The 21,597-nt window shown below is 47.0% G+C and overlaps 1 protein-coding gene across 5 annotated transcripts in view; it reads left to right on the top strand.

Annotated features, from left to right (window-relative positions):
- Nucleotides 1–21,597, top strand: part of NRG2 (neuregulin 2) — a 184,474-nt gene that overhangs the window by 144,186 nt on the left and 18,691 nt on the right. For 3 of the 5 annotated variants that reach the window (XM_069869641.1, XM_069869640.1, XM_069869638.1), the window contains 2 exons: nucleotides 3,494–3,614; nucleotides 15,352–15,410. In XM_069869641.1, the coding sequence (XP_069725742.1) occupies nucleotides 3,494–3,614; nucleotides 15,352–15,410 (180 nt within the window). Of the gene's footprint in view, nucleotides 1–3,493; nucleotides 3,615–15,034; nucleotides 15,112–15,351; nucleotides 15,411–21,597 lie in introns of all 5 variants that reach the window. The other 2 variants (XM_069869643.1, XM_069869639.1) reach the window with 1 other exon arrangement.

Below are 21,597 nucleotides of genomic sequence, written 5' to 3'. Positions count from 1 at the left end.
CCCCATCATAGAAAGCCATTAAGTTGGTCATACAGGATTTGCCCTTGGTGCAGCCGTGCTGGCTGCCATGAATCGCCTCCCTGTCCTCCGTGTGCTTTAGCAAAGCTTCTAGGAGGATCTGTTCCATGATCTCCCCAGGCACAGAGGCAAGGCTGACAGGTCAGTAGTTCCCAGGGTCGTCTTTTCTGCCCTTTTTAAAAATGGGCACATTACCCTTCTTCCAGTCACCAGGGACTTCTCCTGATTTCCATGACTTTTCAAGTATATGGAGGGTGGCTTGGAAACCACATCGGCCAATTCCCTCCGGACTCTGGGATGCATCTCATCAGGTCCCATAGACTTATAAATGTTCAGGTTCCTCAGGGGGTCACGAACCTGATCCTCCTCTACTGTGGGAGGGGGTTTAATCCTCTGGTCACCGTCTTGCTGTCCATGACCCAGAAGGGGTGAATTGAGAGAAAAGGCATTGTACTTGCAGAAAACAGGATTTAGAAGATAACAACTTTAACAAGGTGCTTCTAGGATCAACTGTATATTTTTCTGACAGTCTCTCTTTCCAAGCCTGCACAACGTGCATGTTCCAAGCCTCATTTATGCCAGTCTTTTTTTATTTGTTTAAAAGGAACAAAATTGTTTAAACGGGATGAAAATTCCATGGAATCTCTAGCTGGTCAGCACTGTAATCCTCTCTAATATCCCAACATCACACACCACTGCGTCTTGCACTGGCCCAGGTTGCCCAGAGCAGTGGTGGCTGCCCCATCCCTGGAGGTGTTCAAGGACAGGTTGGATGTGGCTATGAACAACCAGATCTAGTGGGAGGTGTCCCTGCCCATGGCAGAGGGGGTGGAACCGGATGGGCTTTAAGATCCATTCCGACTCAAACCATTCCATGATTCTATGAAAACCTGCAAGCACTCTAAACTCTGAAGTACCACCCTGCAATGCACTTTCAGCAGCTCCCACACTGTAAGCTGGCCAGGAGGCACTTACGAACTGTTTGAAGGGCCACTGGCACTGCCACTGACTCTGCCTCCACAAGACAGGCCCAGCAAGCCCCAGGAGAATTGCAGGACAACCCATGGAGCTCCTGCTCATCTGGCAGCCTGCAAAGCCTGCAGCTTGCCATGCACATGCAGAGTGAAGCCCATGCAAAGCCAGACTCCAGCTGCATTTTGGGACACAACTGCTGCCACACTAGATTTTATTTTCATGCTCATTTTTAAAATGTCGTTTGGTGCGATGTCTTGGGTTAAGTGGCTGAATTGAGCAATAGGTAAAGGAGTGGCCTTGCAAAGAAAGCCCAGGTGCTGTCATATGCAGTTAGAGCTCTTCTGTCTTGAAACCTCAGATCTCCATGGGCCCTAGAAGAAATGCTACTATCTTGTAATGATATAAATTATACAGACTTGTTACAAAACCATTACAATGGCTTAGGCTTCTAGTTCTCATTAATCTTAACTGGAAGGGAGCACAGAATTTCCCCACAGAAGTCTCGGAGTTTTCGTATTTGAGGGGTTTTTTGCAAGGACTTCTTTGTTGGCTTGGTCAACTCATCATCTGGTTTAAAACCCAGTGTATGCTCTGATGTGTGTACCCTGCTGCACATTTGGCTCCCAGCTTGCCGGCATTAGGTGCCCTAGAGGGGAGCAGCTCTTTTCTGTCCCAGGGCCATGTGCGTTCTCAGTCTTTGCTGAGGTATTTGCCATATCTGGTTTGCAGAGCACTTTGGGGCAAGTTGCTGGATAGCTGTGAAAAAGACAACCCCAGAGGCAATGGTTATTCCAGGCAAAGCACAGACATAGTTCTGCTCAGTGCATAGCACTGGCTCCGCTAGGCAGTGGAAGGCATTGACTTCCCTATGGGAACAGAAGACAATGTGGTTGGCCAGTGCATTGGTGCAAACAAAATGAACAGTGAGCGTGGCTCTGCCTTGCTCTGTGTGCAGGTAACAGTGTGGGCTGCTGCTGTGCAAACTCTTCGTTTAGGGTGGCATGGGCCCCGCACAATTAGAGTGAGTCCTAGAAGCAAGGGAGCCAGAACTGCTCATCTGGCTGCTCGTGTGCCAAGCATCACTCAAATGTGAGAAGCTTAACAGGATGCTGGGAGCCCTCCAGTACGTGTGAGAGCCTAGCCATGCCTGGCAGGTGCTAGGCTGGAGCCAGAGGATGAAAACAGAGACCTTGGCTCTGGCAGTGGGGACTGCGGCTGGAGGTAGCAGGCCCTCATGGCAGCCTCTGAGCTTGCTGGGGAGGCAGGACGGGCACAGGGGCTGCCCAAGGTGTGGGGAGCAGCCCCACAGGGCAGGCTCTGGCAGACCTCACTGCTCCTCTTATGGGTCTGACTAGCTTCTGCCTGGGGCTCTGGCTCCAGCCTTCTTCCTTGACTCCTGTATCAATGACGTGCTCAGTCTTATGTGGCTGCTCTGAAGTCACTGACCTCTCCAGGAGTTTCATCCATGCTTTGGGAGACACAATGGAGTTAACTATTCTGTTGGAAAAAGTAGATGCTTTTGAGTGCCCAGCCCTTGTTTCTGACTGTGTGAAGATGAAGCTGCAGTCCCAAAAGCTGGTCTGCTTTTGTAGCCTGCATCAGTTGCTCTAACGAAAGGTTTTCCTGTCCTAGAAGCCTTTGTCTTGCCCATGGAGACTCTGCTTTGGGCTTTGTCTGAGTCAATGAGAGACAGGAACTGTGATAAAATTCTGCAGAGTGCCTTCAGTTTTGTTTGTACCTTACATGGCTGGAAAGCTTCTCTCCAGAAAGAAATTTGGATTTGGAAAAGCATCTGTATCCCCGGCAGCTTGAGTCATACTGGCTGCCTCTATCTGTCTTAGCACAGACCAAGGCTGATTGACTTCTGCTGAATTCCTGCTTGGTCTCTTGAGGCAGCACTGTTGGGGCATGACAGAGGGATTCTCAGAAACAGGGGAGGAGAGATGGAGCTCTTTTTGCTTGTGGAGATGGTGAGGGCACTTGCTTCTGGTTCTGAAAACTTATCTCCTCCCAGAGATTGTGGGAGCAATGAAATATTCATTCCACTCTCTCTGGATCTTGGTCTAATATCATGATGCTCATCAGGCCTGAGCAGTGCGTACTGTGACTCTGTGCCTCTGCAGCTCACGTTCTCCCTAACCTCCTGTCTGCCAGCTGGTGCAAAGTCACATCCATGTGTAAGGGGAGGGTCAGGAGAAAGGGGCACTTTTCCCTGCAGCTTGCCAAAAAGGTGATCTTGCCCTGACTTGCCAACTGCTTAGAGGGAGGCATGTCATCACTCTCTCCCTTGGCCACTTTTCCTGGGAAGGGAAAGGTCAAGTGACAGCCTCAGGACCTGGAGAGGTGAAGCTGAGCCTAAAGGTACAGGCTGAGGTTTGTAGCTCTGGGTTTTTTACTTTGGCAAATGGACTAGTTGAAAATAATCTAAGAAAACAGAATTGCCCCACAAAGGAAATAACAATACATCCTTTTTGTGTGTGTTTTACTATTTTCCCTGCAGTAACCACAACTCTCTCCTCCTGGTCTGGGCATGCAAGAAAATGCAACGAAACAGCCAAGTCCTATTGTGTCAATGGCGGGGTGTGCTACTACATCGAGGGGATTAACCAGCTGTCTTGCAAGTAAGTGAGTGTAGTTCTTCTGTCATTATGGGAATCCCTTGGCTGGAGGAGAGGAGACCTCTGTGCAGCTGTAGGAGGGGTAGCTCTGAGGTTCTCCTGACAGTTGCAGTTTGAGCTGTGCAGGTTCAGAAAGGGAGACTAGAGGGGTGGGGGGCAGGGATGAGAGGTTGTATTTTCTTTTTTGTGTGAGTGCCACTGTTCACCTTTCCTGACTCTCCCTCTAAGGATATGTTTGTCCTGGCTGTTTCCTTTCCCTTTCTTCCCTTTCTCCTCTGCAGCATCAGGGAAGGTCGGGTCCCTCTTGGTTCCCCTGAGCTAGGTCAAAGCTCTGCATCCCCCGTAGACACATCCTGGGTGTGGGGCTGGCTCTTCCCAGTGCGCAGCCACCTCCCTCCTTTGTGACCATAGCGGGTCCCTTGCTGAATCCTGGCCATTACCTCTCCTGTCTGCACCTCGTGGGCCCAGGGGTGGGTTTAGCTGTCCACCACTCTGTCCCACTTTGTGGCAGGCTGTGGGCTTTTTATTTCTTCCCTTCAAATATTAAAACCTGCACCCTCCTTCCCCTCCCAGGGAGACCTACTAAGTTATCCTTAAAATGAAATTTCTTGGAGAGGTTATAGTGGAGCTGCCTAGTCTGAGAGATGTGGAATGGGATGTGAGACGTTTTCACCTCTGTTTCAAACACATCACAGCTAACAAGCCCAAGAGCATCTCATGGGTTGCCCTCCATGCCTGATGGGGACTGTGAATGAGAAGTGCAGTCTGATTGCCAGTGCTGGAGGTGTCAGTGCCCAAAGCAGACCCGTACCTGCCCCTGGCTCCTGTGGGGTGAGCACAAGCTAGTACCCTGGGTTTGCATTCACTGATGCTGTCAGCTTCTGAGCTCACCTAGGGATCCAGGCATCACCGTGCCCAGCTTGCAGAGGCCCAGAGCTGACTGTTTTCTCTCTGTGTGGCCCAGAGACTTCTCCATGGAGATGCACAGCCAAAGGTACTTAGATCTGTGAATCTCAGCCTCATCTCACTGCCACTGTGTGATCCTCACTAGACACCTCGGGCCCTCAGGCTTTGAAGGACACATCTGAACAGAACCATCCCCTCTTCTGGAAGGACTATGAGCTGCAGTGTGCTTAGCACAACTCCTCCCTTCTCCCAGTAGTTCTTTGTTTTGGCAGGGAGCAGTGGGAGAGACCACGTGGAAATGCATTCTGCTGAGCTCCTGTGCTCTCGCTTTCCAATACAGGATCAACTGTGGTAGGAAGGACACAGGATGAATAGCATCTTCCAATTCTCCCAGGCTTGCCCCTTCAGACATGAAAAAAGCTGGGTAGGAGAGAATCCAGATGCTATATTCCTCCCAATTTTCTGTGTGTGTGGAGTAAGAATGGCCCTTGTATACCACAAACCTGTGCTTTAGGGTGGTTGTCTCTGCCACTGGCTTCTTGGTGGCACTGTAAGTTCATCCTACCAGTGTTCCCCTTAGGAGACATTGAGGAAGCCCCAGATAATCAATCAAAATCACAACCATGATGCTTATGTAGCCCCAGGAAGCCCCAGCAGTTCCAGTCTTTCCATGCTGTAAGGGCTCAACCCTTGGAGCCTGGAGGAATGTATAAATCAATCTACCTATCTCTAAGCAATGTGGTGATGCCAAAAGCAAGGCAAGGATATTTCTTTTTGGAAGAACTTGAATCCAGATCAAGACTTTACAAACTGGACAAGTTTCTAATTCCAGCAGTGGTTACCTGAAGCCCTGTCACACACAGCTATGATGGTAAGGCTTCATTTTTCCTAATGAAAGATGCACACGGTGGTTATCAAACATCTTCAGTAAACAGACTGTTTTAACCAAACTAATTCCAGCCTTGTGAAGGAACAGTCTACCTTCAAACCAGGCTGCCATGAAAGCTGATGAACAGAGGGGAAGCTCAGTGATGGATTCCATTAAGATTTTGTGTACCATACAAACCAGACCTAATTATTTCATATCATTTGGAAGCCTTAATTGCTTACTTGCAGATGGTAAAATGATTTCCTTTTCTGATGAGTCCCAAGGTACCAATTGCTAAAACCAGACGGGGAATTGAATGAGCGTGTATGGAAGGGCAGTAAAATGTTAGCCAAAAGGAGGTGCTTTGAAGGTCTGCACTATCACTGTTCATCTGCAAGAAAAGAAACAATTTGGTGTTAACAGGAACCCAGGGCATGCAAGTGCCTTCCATACATTACAGTAATTTCTGAGCTTACTGCTTGAGGATATGTCTGGGTGTTCATTCTCCTTGGGTGTTTTCATCCTTAAGTCAAAGGCTATAGATAAGAATTCCCAGCTTCTGAAGTACTGTAATCATAGAGTTTCTGGACTCTGGAAGTCCATAGTCAGTTCTTGCAGAAGCATTTTAACTAGACATACGAATATGGTATTTCCCATAAAATGGCTTTCCTGATACCATGGATGATTTTTGGGGAAGGCTGATAATGGATGAACAGACTTCACATTTGCCTGCCTGCACACTAGCAAAACGCTGACGTGTTTCATATCTTCCTCATTGCACCAAGACAGGAGATCTGCCGGCAGGGTTTGTGAAAGATCCAATGATACAGATTCATAGGAGAAACTAGAGGAGGCTTTGTCTTGCATTTCTGAGCTTGTTAACATGGGAGACAGCCCTGGTCCTCCAGCCAGGTCATCCCTCTGAGACACGAGCATGGAGCAGATCGTTAGGTCCTTCTGCACACAACCTCTTCGAATGCATTGGAGCTAGAGATCAAACAACAGCTGAGAGAGCAGCTTGAGCTAGGAGCACCACATGCGTCTGTGGACTGTTGCTATTTTGATTGGAGTCAGTAGGGTCTTGAAGGAGGGCCTTGTTTTAAAAACAATGTCCACCTGAAGAAGAGAATTATGGAATCATAGAAGCATAGAATAGTTTGGCTTGGAAAGGACCTTAAAGATCATCTAGTTCCAACCCTCCTGCCGTGGGCAGGGACACCTCCCACTTGATCAGGTTGCTCCAAGCCCCATCCAACCTGGTCTTGAACACCTCCAGGGATGGGGCAGCCACCACGCCACAGGGCAGCCTGTGCCAGGTACTCCCCACCCTCACAGGAAAACATTTAGTCCTGATACCTCCTCTCAGTCTTCCCTCTTTTAGCTGAAAACCATTCCCCTCATTCTGTCCCTGCAGTCCCTGATAAAGAGCCTCACCCTAGCTTTCCTGTAGCCCTCTTTAAGTACTGGAGGCTTTCTTCACTGAGTGCTAAGGAGATCCTTGCACCCCAACACCTGTGTGATGGTACCAGCCTTTCCAATACCAGCTATCAGAAAACAGAGTTTTAGAGTGTTCTTGTTCACCACCTGTGACCACCCTGTGATCAGCTTCCTGGAGTGGATTCATTGTTTACAGCTGACCACAAGCACAGGAGATCCTCCCTGGAGATTTTACCCTTGGGACTCTGGAGCAAAAGAGCAGCTGGATTCTCAAATTAATTCTTCTACTGAAGTGGCTCAAACTTGATTTAAGATATTGCCTAAATTGGCAGCTGGCCTTTTATTATGATTTTTTTAACAGGCTTCCCAGAAATGTGTTCCTTCTGCTCTTTCACATTCTAGGAGCAAACTGTTTACCTCTATACCCACCTCCTCTGCCTCTTTTCAATGTACTTCAGCTAGACCTTGGACAATGCATTTTCTTCACCAGAAAAGAGCCCAGAATGAACTTGGAGCTGTTCCAGAAATTGTCTTTTTTTATTATTATTATTATGTGTTCACATTATTTTGTGCATAATTTGAAGTAAATTCTACCCATGCTAGTGTCTAAAGAAAACTGAGTGTGATACAGCCTGTGCTGCAAACAAAGCACCTGGAATTTAGATGGGAGAAGTGTGATCTGCCTCAAATACTCCGCATGCTTTCAGCATAAACCTAGGAAACAAATAAGTCACTCACATGCAGAATTCAGTCAGCAGCCCTAAACTGAAAAGCCCCAGGTTCTTGACAGGAAGAGTTTGTTGACGCTTCTCCAGACCATTTTGCTCAAAGAGGCCTTATGAATTGGGCTAGTTTCTCACCGTAACTACAGGGAAGCAGTGAGTCTGAGTAGAGCAAATTTCAGTGCCAGCAGAAGAGAAGCCCACAGCAAGTCTCAAGACCTTGAGCTGGGCTGGGACACAGAAGAATGGTCACTAGTTGTTGTGTCCAGCTGAATGTAGCATTTGGGATGGCCTAGCAGCCTCTGATCTTGGGTCTGCCTTGGTCCTGGAGCATATTGGGTTCTTAGCACAATTTAGAGCAGTTTGAGGCTGCTCTGATCTTGATCACCAGGTGTCATGCCCCATGGGGTTGTGCTAGCATGTGTATCACAGCAGAAATACTCTTTCCCAGTTAGGTCTTGGCACACTTTGCCTACAGTTGGGGTCTTACCAGCCAAACAAAGAAACAAAGCCAAGTCTCATCACTGCACAGTCTTTCTCTGCTTGCTTAAAGGCACTTCATGACTTTTTTCTGTGAGTGATGTAACCAAAGTGGCTAGTACCCTGGGCCAGGATCTTCCTAAATTGTGTGGGACCAGAATACTTAAGGAGCTTTGTAGAGTAACACCCACCCATCATGTTGCAAGCATCAGGCTGAAGGATTTCCAGATGCTGACAGATAAACAGACTCTCAGGGTTTGGGCTGACAGCATTGCATTACGTGAGAGGATGAGATCAGAAGACTGGAGGACCTCAGACAAAAAGTGAAAGTCAGGGAGAGGATAAAAACCAAAACAAAGCAAAAGAGAAAAGATCAACTCTTTTTAAAACTAGTTGAGGTATGCAAATCACCAGTTTACAAAATTCTATGTTCATTTCCTAGAAGCCCATCTCCTTACTTCCTCCATGAATATTGTTTCCTGCAGATTTCCTCAGGAAAGGGGAAGGCTCCTTCTGAAGGGTTAGCTGCATTGCCTGCTCCTCTGGGCTTTTCCAGAGGACCACTCAGAGGGGTAAACATCAGGCTGACCTTGTATGGCCATGGTCCTCCTTTGTAGTACAGCTTGGTGAGCTCCCCCATGGAGTCAGAAGCTCCATATAGCTCTACTGGTTTGGTCAGCACAAGCTGCACCTTGCACAACCACGAGGACGTCACTGTCCCAGGGATATATGAGCAGTTCCGTGGGGAGGTGTTGCAACATCCTTGGAAATGAAGAGCCCACAGTTTTGAGCCAGGGGTGAAAATTCCCACATCCTGTTCTAAATCTCCCGAACCAGCCAGGACTCATCCACTGGTTTTTGCATTCTGTTTATCTTGAGCAAGGAGATCAGGTACCTTTGGTGTTCAAGTGGCATGTCTATGCATCCTGTTCAATGTGTCCCTTTTAATGCACAAAGAATTAAAGCAGACCCTTGGGAACCATTGGAATGTGAAAGCTGATCATGCAACAGCAAGGCTCATTGAAGACAACAGCACAGGTCCCACTGAGCTCCCACAGCTCTATTGGAGCTGTGCTGTTGTCTTCACTGAGCCAGAGGTCTTGGTTCCTGTGGTGTGAACTCTACAACAAACATGCCTTGATTAGCTGCTCTGGATATGGCCTCTGGATTTATTCTGTTTGCTTTATTTTCTTCCCATCAGTGGTTTTGTGGAGTCCTTCCTTTTGTGGTTCACCAGAGCCTGATCATCTGGGACTGGTCAGGGGACAATGACAGAACTGTCTTCTTTTGTAGCCCTTCACACAAATAGCATTTTTAGCTTGAACCATTTCTCCATTTGCTTATAGCAGTGCATTATGTCTTTCTGCTACAGCTTCTCCTCATCCTGTTATTTGGAAGCTGCTTGGTCACATTCCTCTGTAACACGGATTGCATTATGAGAGCTACAAAATCTGGCAATTTTAATTAAGATCTGGGGAAGCAAAGGAAATGTGCCAACCCTTGCAAGATTCAATCAACTGGGCAGCAAAAGTTTTGCTTCCAGCAGGAACATTATGATAATGATGTTAGTAATTATTACGAGCAAATAATAAATAACAATAATTATTGCTCTGCCCTGATTCAGGGCAAAAGGTCAAAATTTCTCAATTTTCATGAATAAGTGCTCTTCAGACAACATAGAAATGGGTCATTCAAACCATTTTCGTTTGTACTTTTTGAGATGCTTTATTTGGCTGATCATCTTACTGAATTTTTTTTACCATGTAAATATTTAACTGCAATTCATCCTGAACCCAAGAGCAAAACTTTGTGGATGTTTTTGAAATGGGCTAAGAGAAAGTCTCAAGAAATTGGTCAAAACTGAAGGAACTGGGCATTTTCCAGCAACAACAGAATGTGGACAGAAAAATCCCTGCCCAGTTTGATCAATGGCACTTGCAAGGAACACATCTTCAGATGTGGCAAGTGGAAAATTGTATATTAGTTTAAATTCTCATGCCCCTAGTTAGGCACAGGGGGATGGGGATCTCCACACAGGCTAGAGAAGGGACAAGATGCTGTCTGCAAAAGGTTGATGCAGCCTTGTACTTCCCCAAGTCTGTTCCTACAGACACAGCTCTGTCTCCTTCCCATGGCCTTTGAGGAGACACATGTTGGGCCTCTGTGCCACCTGTGAGTGGACCAGGAAGTCCAAAGATTGTAGAAATAGTCCACCATCTGTGTAGTCCCTGCAAGAGCTTTCAAAGGGAGGAGAGATAGCCAGCCAAAACCTCTTGACTAGGGTCAGATGTGCAAGAGGACGCATGCTATGACCAAAGGTCATCTCATGGTGCTTGAGCTTGGTGAGCCTTAATTCTCAGGTATGTCCTGCAGGCCATATGCTTGGCCTCTGAAGAAGAGCTACCGACATGCCCATACTACCGGCCGTACATTTGCATGCAGAAGGAGTACTTCCCATTGCTCTTCCTGTCCAGACTGGGAGACTAACGTGCCATGCACACTGGAAATTTCTTTCCTGGAAGTCACACTGGAGCCGTAGCAACAAATAACAAATCATCTTCACTGGCCTAGAAGTATGAGACAACTGAAAAAAAAACCAAGGAACTATGAGCACTGCATGTTTTCAAAGGTCTCCTGGTCACTGCTGCTGCCAGCAGCCTTGCTTCTGAGAAATCAGGACCCAGGGACAACAGAGTGGCACATGTGTCTTGACAGCTTGTGTACTAGCTTGGGAGATGACAGAAGGTGCTCATGTTCACAGGGGTTTCTTTCCTGTCACTTTTCCCAGTGCTGATTCACTGGTGACTAAAGAAGAAAGCCTGAGCTGTCCTAGACACAGTGAAGACAGTTATCTGATGCCTTCTGTCTAGAAAGCTCTTTTCCCCACCCACACTAGGCTGACTGCTGAGATCTGAAGATGGGCTATATGGTAGCTGTCATGGCTTCAAAGCGTCTTTGTCACTCTTATGCTTTATTTTTCACTTCTTGCCAATTTCTTTCTCTGGGTTTTTATTTCCTTGCACCAGTTTTCATGTGATTTTCAGTCTTCCATTGATGGGACGGAGCTTCAGTCACACTCAAGTTCCAACCTTGGCTGACCACATGAGGATGTGTGCCTGAGACAGTTCTAGATCTTTTCAGACAAAGTGCCCCTTTTTGAGGTGCGTAGGACATTTGCCTCATTCACTAGAACCCTTGAGATCCTTCAGTGTGCTTACAACATGCATAAAATCTCAGATCACAGACAGGCAGCACATTGCAAGCTGAACTGGATACCCTTGAAGATTCTGTGTCTAAGTTTGTGACTCTCTCAGTGGTGATGAATAAACTTCAAAAAGGATTGGGAAGACATCTTTTCTGGATGCTCTATTTAAACCCTAGTGCAATCTCTTAAAGGTCTCTCCAAAGTCGTGCTTTCCCAGGGCTATCCTTGCAAGCCTGCATCACCCAGTTGCTCAGGCTTGTGCTCTTTGGTTGCCAACGAGGCACCTTCTTCGCTCTGCTTCCCAGCACCAGCTTCCACTGCTTCATCACAGAGACCTTGTGTCTGGGCTTTCCACAGGAGCTGGCTGGGCTGATGACATTCCTGCTGTGTCTCCCTTTCCTGTGCTTTGGGATGGACATAAAAGAAAGAGAAAAGAGATTTACCTGACCAGATAGTCAGACTTTCAGTTTCAGAAGTGACTTGGATAGTGAGAAACTTCTGTGTATGACTAGAGAGTTCAGTGAAGCCTCACGCAAACTGTTAAGTTCTCCCTGAGCAGTTTAGGATGCAGAGATAGCCCAGCACGCTCCCCCATGGAGGTGTTAGCACAGGTCCCAAAAACCTGATGCTGCCCAGCACAGAAAACAGGTTTGCTCATGGACAGTGAGAGTGCACCAGCATTTTTTCTCTCAGTGCAGACCCAACAAAAGCAAAGGAAAACCCGACAAGGAATCAAGTGCCAAAGCCACATCAGTCAGGCAAGGCCTTCCAAAGCTTTCTTCTGTGAGAAGAACAGCAGGTGAGATGTCCTGGACATGGGCACCCTGTCTTGGAGAACTGGGAAGTGCATTCTTTAGGGGAAATATGGACAGATTTGGAGCTATGGAAGTGTTGAGGTGGAGATCAGCAGTAGGTGGGATGGAGAGATCATGCAGCCTTTAATTGGCTGTAGCTTCTTCTTGGATGATGCTGGATTCAAAGGTGTATCAGCAGGTCCTATGTAGGCGTCCAGCATTCAGACTCAGACTATCAGCAGGCTGTCCCACAGGAGGCTGGCCTCCTCTAGGAGCCTGTGGCAGCGCTGTATCTGTTTGTCAGCAAATGCCTCAGCCTTCCCCCTACAGATCTCCACCAGGGATTAGACATCAGTGCACTGGGGAATGGCACTAGCCATGCCCATTGCCACGGCTGGGAGATCTTTACACCTTGTCCTGCTTTGTGTCCAGCCACCTCCTCAAGTCCTTCCCCAGACCTCAGCTAAATCTCACCTCTCCCATTTGGAGAGGAGCCCTCCAGCTTGGAGAAGTCTATATCCTTGCAGCCTGACAGATGGGCAAATGTACCCTTGGTCTGTACAGCTGGTGGGGCTGCTAGAGCCCCTCACACTCCCTCACATGTCATGGTTCCCACCTTCTGGCCCAGATCCATGTCTGTCCATGGCGAGGGAGAACTATTAAAAATCAAGGTTTTCTAGTCTTAATGAATAGGGAAGAATTCTCTGATTTCTACCTCCTCTCCCTAAGGGAACTAAATAGTTGCTGAAAAAAACTTGTCTGTGTTCCCTTCAGCAAGTAGAGAGAAGCAGGAATTCACCTCTTTTCTTGACTTTTCTTTGTTGCCACTGGAGTTGAACATCTGTAATGTGCCATCTAAACATAAATCTGTCATTAACAACAAATGCTGCCATAGCTCTTGAGCAACAGCACAGATCTCATCTGCCAACAAGCTTTGGAACTATGAAGCTTTAGTCATCATAGAATTATAGAATGACCAGCATTGGAAGGGACCCACAAGGATCATCGAGTCCAGCTCCTGTCCCTGCACAGGACACCCCAACATTCACACCATGGGGCTGTGGGCGTTTGCCAGAGGCTTCTGGAATATTGTCAGGCTTGGCACCATGAGCGCATCCCTGGGGAGCTCCAGTACTCCACCATCCTCTGGTGAAAGAATCTTCTCCTAATGTCCAACCTAAACCCTCCCCTGGCATCTTCCTGCCATTCCCTCAGGTCCTGTCATTTGTCATCAGAGAGAAGAACTCAGCACCTGCTCCTCCTCCTCCCTTTGTGAGGAAGCTGTAACTGTGACAAGGTCTCCCTTCAGTCTCCTCTGGGCTGAACAGAGCAAGAGACTTCAGCCGCTCCTTGCGTGGCTTCTCCTCTAAACCCTTCATCAACTCTGTGCCCTTGTCTGGAAGCTCCCCGGTAGCTTTATATTGTTTTTGCATGGTGTCGCCCAGAATGGCACGAAGTGCTCAGGGTGGGGCTGCTCCCATGCAGAGCAGAGAGGGACAATCACCTCCCTCATATCAAACATCAAAGCTATCCCTTCCTCACCCTCTTTGCTGTGTCCGCAGACTGGAAGCAGGTGTTAGCGTGTCTTTGGAAGGCATGGAAGGGTCAGATCTGCACTGCCCACATGATGCTGGCAGTGAGTATGTGGGACCTGGACCTGGACCTGCCCCACTCCAGGCCACTACATGTGCAGTTTGGGACCAGTCGTCTGACACTGTGCCGAGGCTGCTTCGGCTGTTTGCTGTCCTTCACAGCGGACTGACAGGGAGCTAAGCCATCAGCCTCTGGTCCATGGCTTTTTGCTGAGGTGTTTTTTAGTCCTTCCCTTGCTGATCATCTGGGACCTGCCAAACACTGGCAGCTGAGAGCAAGGAAGGTCTGATGTGTATGAGGTGCAGAACCTGCAGCCCCACTTACCCTGGGAAGCTGGAAAACAGAAATTAAGATGTCAGCTAGAGTTATAAAACCTTCTGAAGCTTAGAGGAGGGAGGGCTCAGTTGACAAGGAGGGAGAGAGTTGTGGGACAGGCAGGTAAGAGTTGGGACTTGAAGAAAGCCAGGGATAACTTTGAGGAACTATCCAAGGAGGCCAGAAGAAAAGATACGAAGGGAGAGAGAAATGCCTGGGGGAGTAGCATTGATAACTCACAGCTGAGCTCCCATCACTTCCCAGGTTCACCTGCAGCTGCCTTGGGTCACAATGCAGAGTGTAAGTGCTGCTGCACCCGCGTGCGGTTCAGCAGCTCCCACTGCACCCCTGCCCACATCCCCGTGCTGGCTTGGCCTGGGAGGTGCTCCAAGGAGCTTACTCATGAGCCTGTGTACATGCCTGGTGGTCTTTGTCCCTAGGGCACCATCCTTGCCACTGCAGTATGATGCTAATATACAAATGATGCCCCGTGAGCTGGCGCATCCCAGCCCTTCATGTAATATTGATCGAGATATCCTGAGACAGCCTCAAAGTTGGGCAGCTTGTGAGGCCTGTTCAGTCCAGCTTTCTTCTCTGTCCCTTCCTCTCTGTTAACATAGAGACTCTGCTCATGCTTCCTTTCTAACCGCAACAGAAGCCTTTTCTGTGGAACATGCTAGGGGTAGTTCTGGGGGTAATAACAAGAAGGCGCTTGCCATACACAATGCTCACTGTTGCCTGAGCAGCTGCTTACCGCTCTGTGGTGCCTCTTGCCAGTCTTGTCTAGATAGCAGCTCCAAGGAGAGTCTCTGACAGTAGCATCCAGCATCTGGATCTTTCTGCCAGCTGGTGCTTCCAGCAGGTGAGAAGGAAGGAGGCAGGCAGAGGAGGAAAGGAGGGGTTTGGCTGGCTGCTTGGAGACCCAGGCCAAAAGTAGAGCTGGAATGCTGATGTTGCAATGTCTGGTTAAAGCAAAGCAGCGAGTAAATTTGCGCATAAAGCCTTTATTTTTTCCATTCATCACAATGCACTTTTTATTTTTTACCTTAGCCTCAAGAATGGTGCCAGACATGTTCTGTGATTTCTCCCCTTTTCCCCTCCAGATGTCCAAACGGATTCTTCGGACAGAGATGTTTGGAGAAACTGCCTTTGCGATTGTACATGCCAGATCCTAAGCAAAGTATGTTTGAAGACAAAAAAATGCACCACACTACTTAAAACCTCCTGGGCACAGAGTGGTCTAGTCAGGGCTGGCTCTGGTTCAGCTTGGGGCTAGGGCTTAGGGATGCAGGTAAGGGTGCAGGCTGAAAGCAGATGGATAGGAGTTGTGGAAGGGATCAAAAAGGGGCCTCAGTTCAGTCTATTTGGGTGTCATTTTGCTATCTTGTTTCTCTCTTTCTGGTTTTCTTTCTTCCGGTAGGTGTCCGATCGAATTCACAGGAGACCGGTGTCAGCATTTCGCAATGGTCAGCTTCTCCAGTATGTCTCTTTCTACTTCTCTTTCTCCCTGTTTATTGTGGCTCTGTGTTGTGTCCTAAAAGCAGGTTCTTCTGTTCTCCAAGATCCCTCTTCCTGTCTTGTGCGCTCCCAGCTCTGCTTGGCCGTAAGATGAGCTGTGATCGTGTCCAAGAGGAGATTGGGGCTCTTGTTATCTCCCCATTTGTTAGAATGGGTTCTGCTTTCATTTCTGATTGAACTTATTGTTGCTTGCTCTTTTCATGCAAACTACAAATAAGGCACAAGTTGACGTGGTGTGCTGTGTGAGAGCATTTGTGTGATGAGCTGTATCTGCCAGTGTTCCTGTCTCAGGATGGACTGTGTTGTGCAGTGCAAGAGATGTACATTTTCCCATGACTCTTGCAAGGCCAGGGTGAGTCTCTCTGTACCATCTGAGGAAATCACAGCCAGGTCTGTCATGAAATTTCCCCTGAGGTGAGCTTGTGGTTCTGTTTCCAGAAGCAAAACCAAGCATTCGTTGCTGTTTAGGTGAGACAGCTGGAGACTAACTTGGAGTCATATTCTGGAGCATGCCCAGGGGGCTGGGCAGGACACACATGCACACTTGGAGCCTCTGGTGTAAACGTGCATGCTGGTGGCTTCCATTGTCTCGGGACTTCTCACTCTTCACTGCCATGCAAGATATGGGCTAAGTCTGCTGACTGGACATTTCAAGCTGTACCTCTCCTGGACAGAGAAATTTTCCTCTCTCTGCTAGGGGTCAGACAGCCTTGCATATGGTGTTGGATCGAACTCTAGTGACCAATATTTAAACCTCATATCCAGTAGATGTAAATACCTTAGAGCCCTTGGATTTAGTGCTTCCCAGTTTCTAGTTCCCAGTTCTAGAGGCTTTAGGTCTCCAGAGATGACTTTCTTATAGACATCATTAGCTTGTTTTGTTCAAGGCAGCTAATGTTTCCACGTCCTTATTCAGACCGTATCCCAGCACTCATGGGATCCTGCCCTGGATAAGGACTGACCTGAAAGAAGATGCAGTTACAGAGCAGGTATTTGGTCATGGTGACCCACTGTGTGACCCCTCCTGCCTTCATGTTGGCCCTTTGGACACCATAAATGGCTTTACAAAGAGGCTTTTCAAAAAGAGCCAAAACAGAGGCTTTAATTAGTAGGAACCAGAGAAGAAACGCCTCTCCATGATGCCCCCTTGACTGCCAGTAGCCCCTCTCCCACTGCAGTCCTCATCCTGAACTGGCAGTAGCAGGAGACTCATTAGCACATGCTAATAGCTGGGAAAGGTTCCATCAGACTCCTTCTAGAATATACAGACAAGATGCAAATGGGCTTTGTGAGGCCCTTGGGACAGCTTGATGCTTTTACATTGCCGTTTGCTCCAAATTGGCTTCTAAAGTTGAAACCTCCATTGATTCATTCTTTCAGACTAAAACATCCAAATAAGCTCTTTTTGAAATGGGGAACCAAAATGTTCTGGCTTGGTCTTTAACCTGATGGGAAAGGGTTTCCTTTCTGCTTTGAAGCCATGGTGTGAAGGACCTGTGCTGCAGTGGGATGCTCGCTTGATGAAGCTGATTTGTAGCATGTTCCATGAGGTGGTGTCCAACAGGCTGCCCAGCTTGTGGTGGGAATGAGATTCTTTCACATTTTATTCATGTGTTAGAGGAACACCGCTAGCTTTAAAACCAACACATGTACATTGCCTGACCTCAATACTGCTTTAACCAGAGGAAAATAAAATAAAAACAGCTTAACAATGCAGCTTACCTGTCTGAACTTGGATAAAAATCATCTAAGAAGATGATTCATAGGTGTTTATAGCTGTTTTCACTTTCAGGTCATGGTTGGGTAATATACATAGCAGCAACACTGCAGAAAAGTATGCACTGAACTTGCCGTTCTGAATAGGAAAAGCCTTTCACTTGAGCCTGGATGGTGCAGATGCCTACTTTTCCTTTAATCGATAATTAGGGCACAGGAGAAGTTGTTGTTGCTCTATAATTCACTCAATGCTTCATGTCATATGGGTTCTGACAGGTCAAAAGCTGAAACAGATTAAATGAGGTTCAGGAATTTTCACTGGAAATAAAATAGCTCTGCTCTGATTCACGTTTTGAGAACATTGCCAGCACCTGACAGATACTTAAATAGTAAATAATGACACCTGCATGGGTCTTGGTTTTAATGCATTCAGGGTATTTTAGGTTTTCAGGTCTAGATTGGAGCCTCCTGATTCTTTCCCATGAATATTAAATATTACAATGGGATTTTTAGTAGCTCCTTTCCAGGGCTGAGCAAGAGGCTTTGCAGAGTGAACTGAATTTAAGATGCTGTTCTGAAAAGACAGAGCAGATACTTTGCTGAATTTGGGCCAGAGATGGAGATGGTGCAGCATCCCAGCATCATGCCAGTTGTTGTGTGTCTTCCTCCTGGGAAGCTTCCTGTCTCACCAGTTTAAAGCCTTTACTCAGCTTTTGCTCAAGTAAAACTCCCCATGTTCTCTGGGAGTTCACACTGCCTTTGTCTGGCAGTAGCTCTGGTGGTTTGTTTGCCTCTGACTGTCAGAAATACCTGCCAGACTGCTGCAATTATGAAGATGAAAATGGGATTATTTAGGCAGGTTTTCTCCTAGGTGATGTTCCTCTGTGTTGCTGTTACAAGCCGATGACCAAGTGCCTACTGCCCCCCATTCTGGGTACATGACCTCCTGCTGGAAATGAAGAGGAAATGCTAAAGATGAAGTTTTTTCTCTGCCCTGCTCACAATGTTGCTATTTTCTAACAGATTGGTACAGAGGAATTCACTAGGAATTGTATCATTGTGTGAGCTCGGAGTCTGTCCCAGCTCAGCCCTTGTTTGGATGAAAAGTGTTTGCTTTTAGTAGGAATTCACAGCAGCAGAATTCAAGCGAGTATCCCAGCAGTTGGTTCCTATCTGCTTACCAGGATTTTACATTTTGTTTTGCTTTCATTGTAACATCAGTGTAACAGAAACTGTGTTCAGATACTGGAGGAAAAAAAAGTGAAGCATGCTCAGACAGCTCCTTATCTGAAAAATGGATGCACAGTGCAAACAGATCCAGTGCTCTGGCCTGGCAGGGAACCACCCTGAACAAAGCAGGGGAACCTGGCTCTGTCAGCTCGCTAAGCCTGCCTTTACGCTAAGCCTACGTTAGTCTAAGCCACTCTGGTCTGTTTTCTAGCAAGCCCCAGACTGTTAGCCTGCATTTAACTTGCACAGCAGGGTCTGCGTGTGCATAGGCAGTTGGCTTGCAGACTGACTAACCTGCTAAGCAACATGGATGGGAGACTGATGCAGAGCAATTCCACATCCAGTAAATGCGGGCAGTCTTACAGGCAAGTGTAGGAACTATATCCTGTTTATAGGTCAGTTTTAGCTCTGTTCAACACCTGGCTTTCCCAGAGTCATCTAAATAGCAAACCTACTATAAGAAGGAAGGAAGGACAGATGTCAGAGCAAACAACTGCACATGCAGTGAGCCTGAAGTATTGAAAGGTACACATCATAGAACCATAGAACCAAAGAATGGTTTGGGTTGGAAGGCCCTCCAAAGTCCATCCAGTTCCATCCCCTGCCATGGGCAGGGACACCTCCCACTCGATCAGGTTACTAGAAGCCCCATCCAACCTGGCTTAGAACACCTCCAGGGATGGGGCAGCCACCACTTCCCTGGGCAACCTGGGCCAGGGCTTCCCCATCCTCACAGCAAAATTTTTCTTCTTTAAATCAGCCCTGGGAAGGGAAAGATATCCTCATGCTGACTTAAGCCTGGTTAGATCCGTTCAGTTGGTGTGAAGTTTCACCGGTCTCTGTTGGTCTGTGTGCACACCACTCCATCCGTGCGTAAGGAACTGGCTGATGGATCAAGGCAAGAGAGTCACATTGTTTAGGCTTTAACTAACCTGTAACAGCAAAGCTATACAATATAGCTGAGGGACAGTAAAACAACAGTTTTAGTATAGACTAAAGAAGAATTGATTACAGTGAACCGAAGGGTCAGTTACTGTCTGCAGTTACTGTATAAAACAGAAGGATGACAATACAGAGAATTGTTTCCATAGATGATGAGTCATCTAAAATGTTTTTCACATCAAGGTCTCCATATTTCTATGCCTCCATATGATTATAGTTGCAGCTATAATTAATAAATATACATATGATTGTAAAATCATATCGTCTGCTGGTTTGGGGAGTTAAATCTTGCAGTTGTGATGTAAGTCCAATGAAACTAGAGGGCTGGGAGATCCAGACTCCAAAACGTGGCCTAAAGCAAGAATCTAGTGGCCACTGGGAATGCAGTGTGCAGTCAAGGAGTAACCAGCTGTACTGGCAGTCTGAGTTCATATCATGATCTCATCTTCTGACTCCTGTTCTCTTCACCCCTCTCTTTACAGCAAAAGTGCAGCCAGATCCTCACTATTTTTTTTCAGTTGGCTTTTAGACATCTGTGCTAGGGGTTTGAGTCCAAATTCATACCCCAGGCTCCCTTCATAGTCACTGCAAAGGGCTCTGCATAATTTGGCTCATTGAACTCCAGTGCTGCCATCAAGATGAGATGTCTCATCCTCCAGAGGTGCTGAGGGAGATGAGGGTTGTAGGTTTAGCTGTCAGACACCTCTCCTGGAGCCCTGGTACAGGTACCTGCAGAGCCACAGAACACAGATGTCTCTGACTGTTGGTCCACATACTGGTGAGAACAGGAGTTTAGTTTAGAACAGTGTCCTGCACAGGACACCCTTACATTCACACTGTGTGGCTGAGGGTGTTGGGCAAAGGCTTCTGGAATATTGTCAGGCTTGGCACCATGACTGCTTGCTTGGGGAGCTGTTCCAGCACTCCACCACCCTCTGGGGAAAGAGCCTTTTCCTAATATTCAATCTAACCTTCCCTGGCATCATCCTCCTATCCACTCGGGTCCTACCAGTGTTCAAATCCATAGCATTAGTACTCAAGGACCATTTTGCCTTTGTAGTCAGATCTTCATCTAGCTTACACATGTGGGTGAAAAGTTAAAGAATATCACAAAAGGGTCAGGAAGACTTTTTGATATGAGAACTCCTAGCAGGTACTGGAGATGCCTCAGACTGACAGTTGTCTCCTAGGTACAGCTTCAGAGGCACAACTACATCCTGCAGCTCTTGCCAGAAGACAGAAGTATGCCCAAAATCAGCCTTCCTTTTAAGAAACTCTTTTTTTTAATTTTAAAACTGTGCCGGCACAGAATTTTGAAACTGCCTGTTCTAGATCAGATCAAGAGCTAGCTCTATCTTCACTCTTCCATAAGAAACTTTTCAGATGATTATAAAAGCCTCCTGGAAGTTTACTAATAAATGGCCAGATTTTGGGCTGGATAGTTGTAAAGGTTTTGTAAAACACGTTGGCAGCTGTTTCACACCTGATGTGGTTGAGATACTGGACTTTAAACACCATGAGCAGTAAGATTTATACCTCACCTAAGTCTGCACATTTGGATCTTTTTCACTTGCAGTTTATGGAATAGTTTAGAAATTTGGGATGAAGCTTTATGGTTGCCTCTGAAATTTCCTCCTAACTTTGCTGTTTACTCATCTCCCAAAATAATTCTCACTGATCTGGAGGACAAATGTCATACCATTCATCATCTTGTTTAGGGAAACATTTTCACTCTCTACTTTGTGACCCAGTTAAAGCTGAGGTCTGTAGCCTGCCTGTAAACATCCTAGAATAGAGCTGACATTCATATCATCTAATCTAGCATATTCTCCATTTTTACCCTGTATTTCATTCGTAGTTTCTTTGCAAATCTAAATTTAATTTGTAGTTGGACCCTTCCTACCAGTCTGCTTTGGAAGCACAGAGCAACATTTTCTGCTGTTCATGGGGAGAGCAGGCTTTCTCTTCAGCTTTTGACTCCCATGAGAGTCTGTTATTCAGACATCAAATCCCTTTTTCTAAGGGAAGGCCGTTACTTTTGTTGCATAGTGCTCAAAGTAGTCATGTGGAAACCCGTAAGAGAAGATCTTGAGCTGACAAATCAAGAGTCTTCCGGTTGCAGACTGCTTGCAATGGATGCTGTTATGGAAGCATATCCTGAGCTCCCAGCTTGATATGTGTCCCAGAGCTTCTGAACTGTACCCATCAAAAGTTTAGTGCGATGCTTGTAGCTCTGGATCGGTTTGCTGTGTGGCAGCAC

This window comes from Phaenicophaeus curvirostris, chromosome 15 (assembly GCF_032191515.1).
Source record: "Phaenicophaeus curvirostris isolate KB17595 chromosome 15, BPBGC_Pcur_1.0, whole genome shotgun sequence".
Taxonomy (NCBI): Eukaryota; Metazoa; Chordata; class Aves; order Cuculiformes; family Cuculidae; genus Phaenicophaeus; species Phaenicophaeus curvirostris.
The sequence above is the reverse complement of the archived record's forward strand: the minus strand, read 5'-3'. Positions and strand labels throughout refer to the sequence as shown.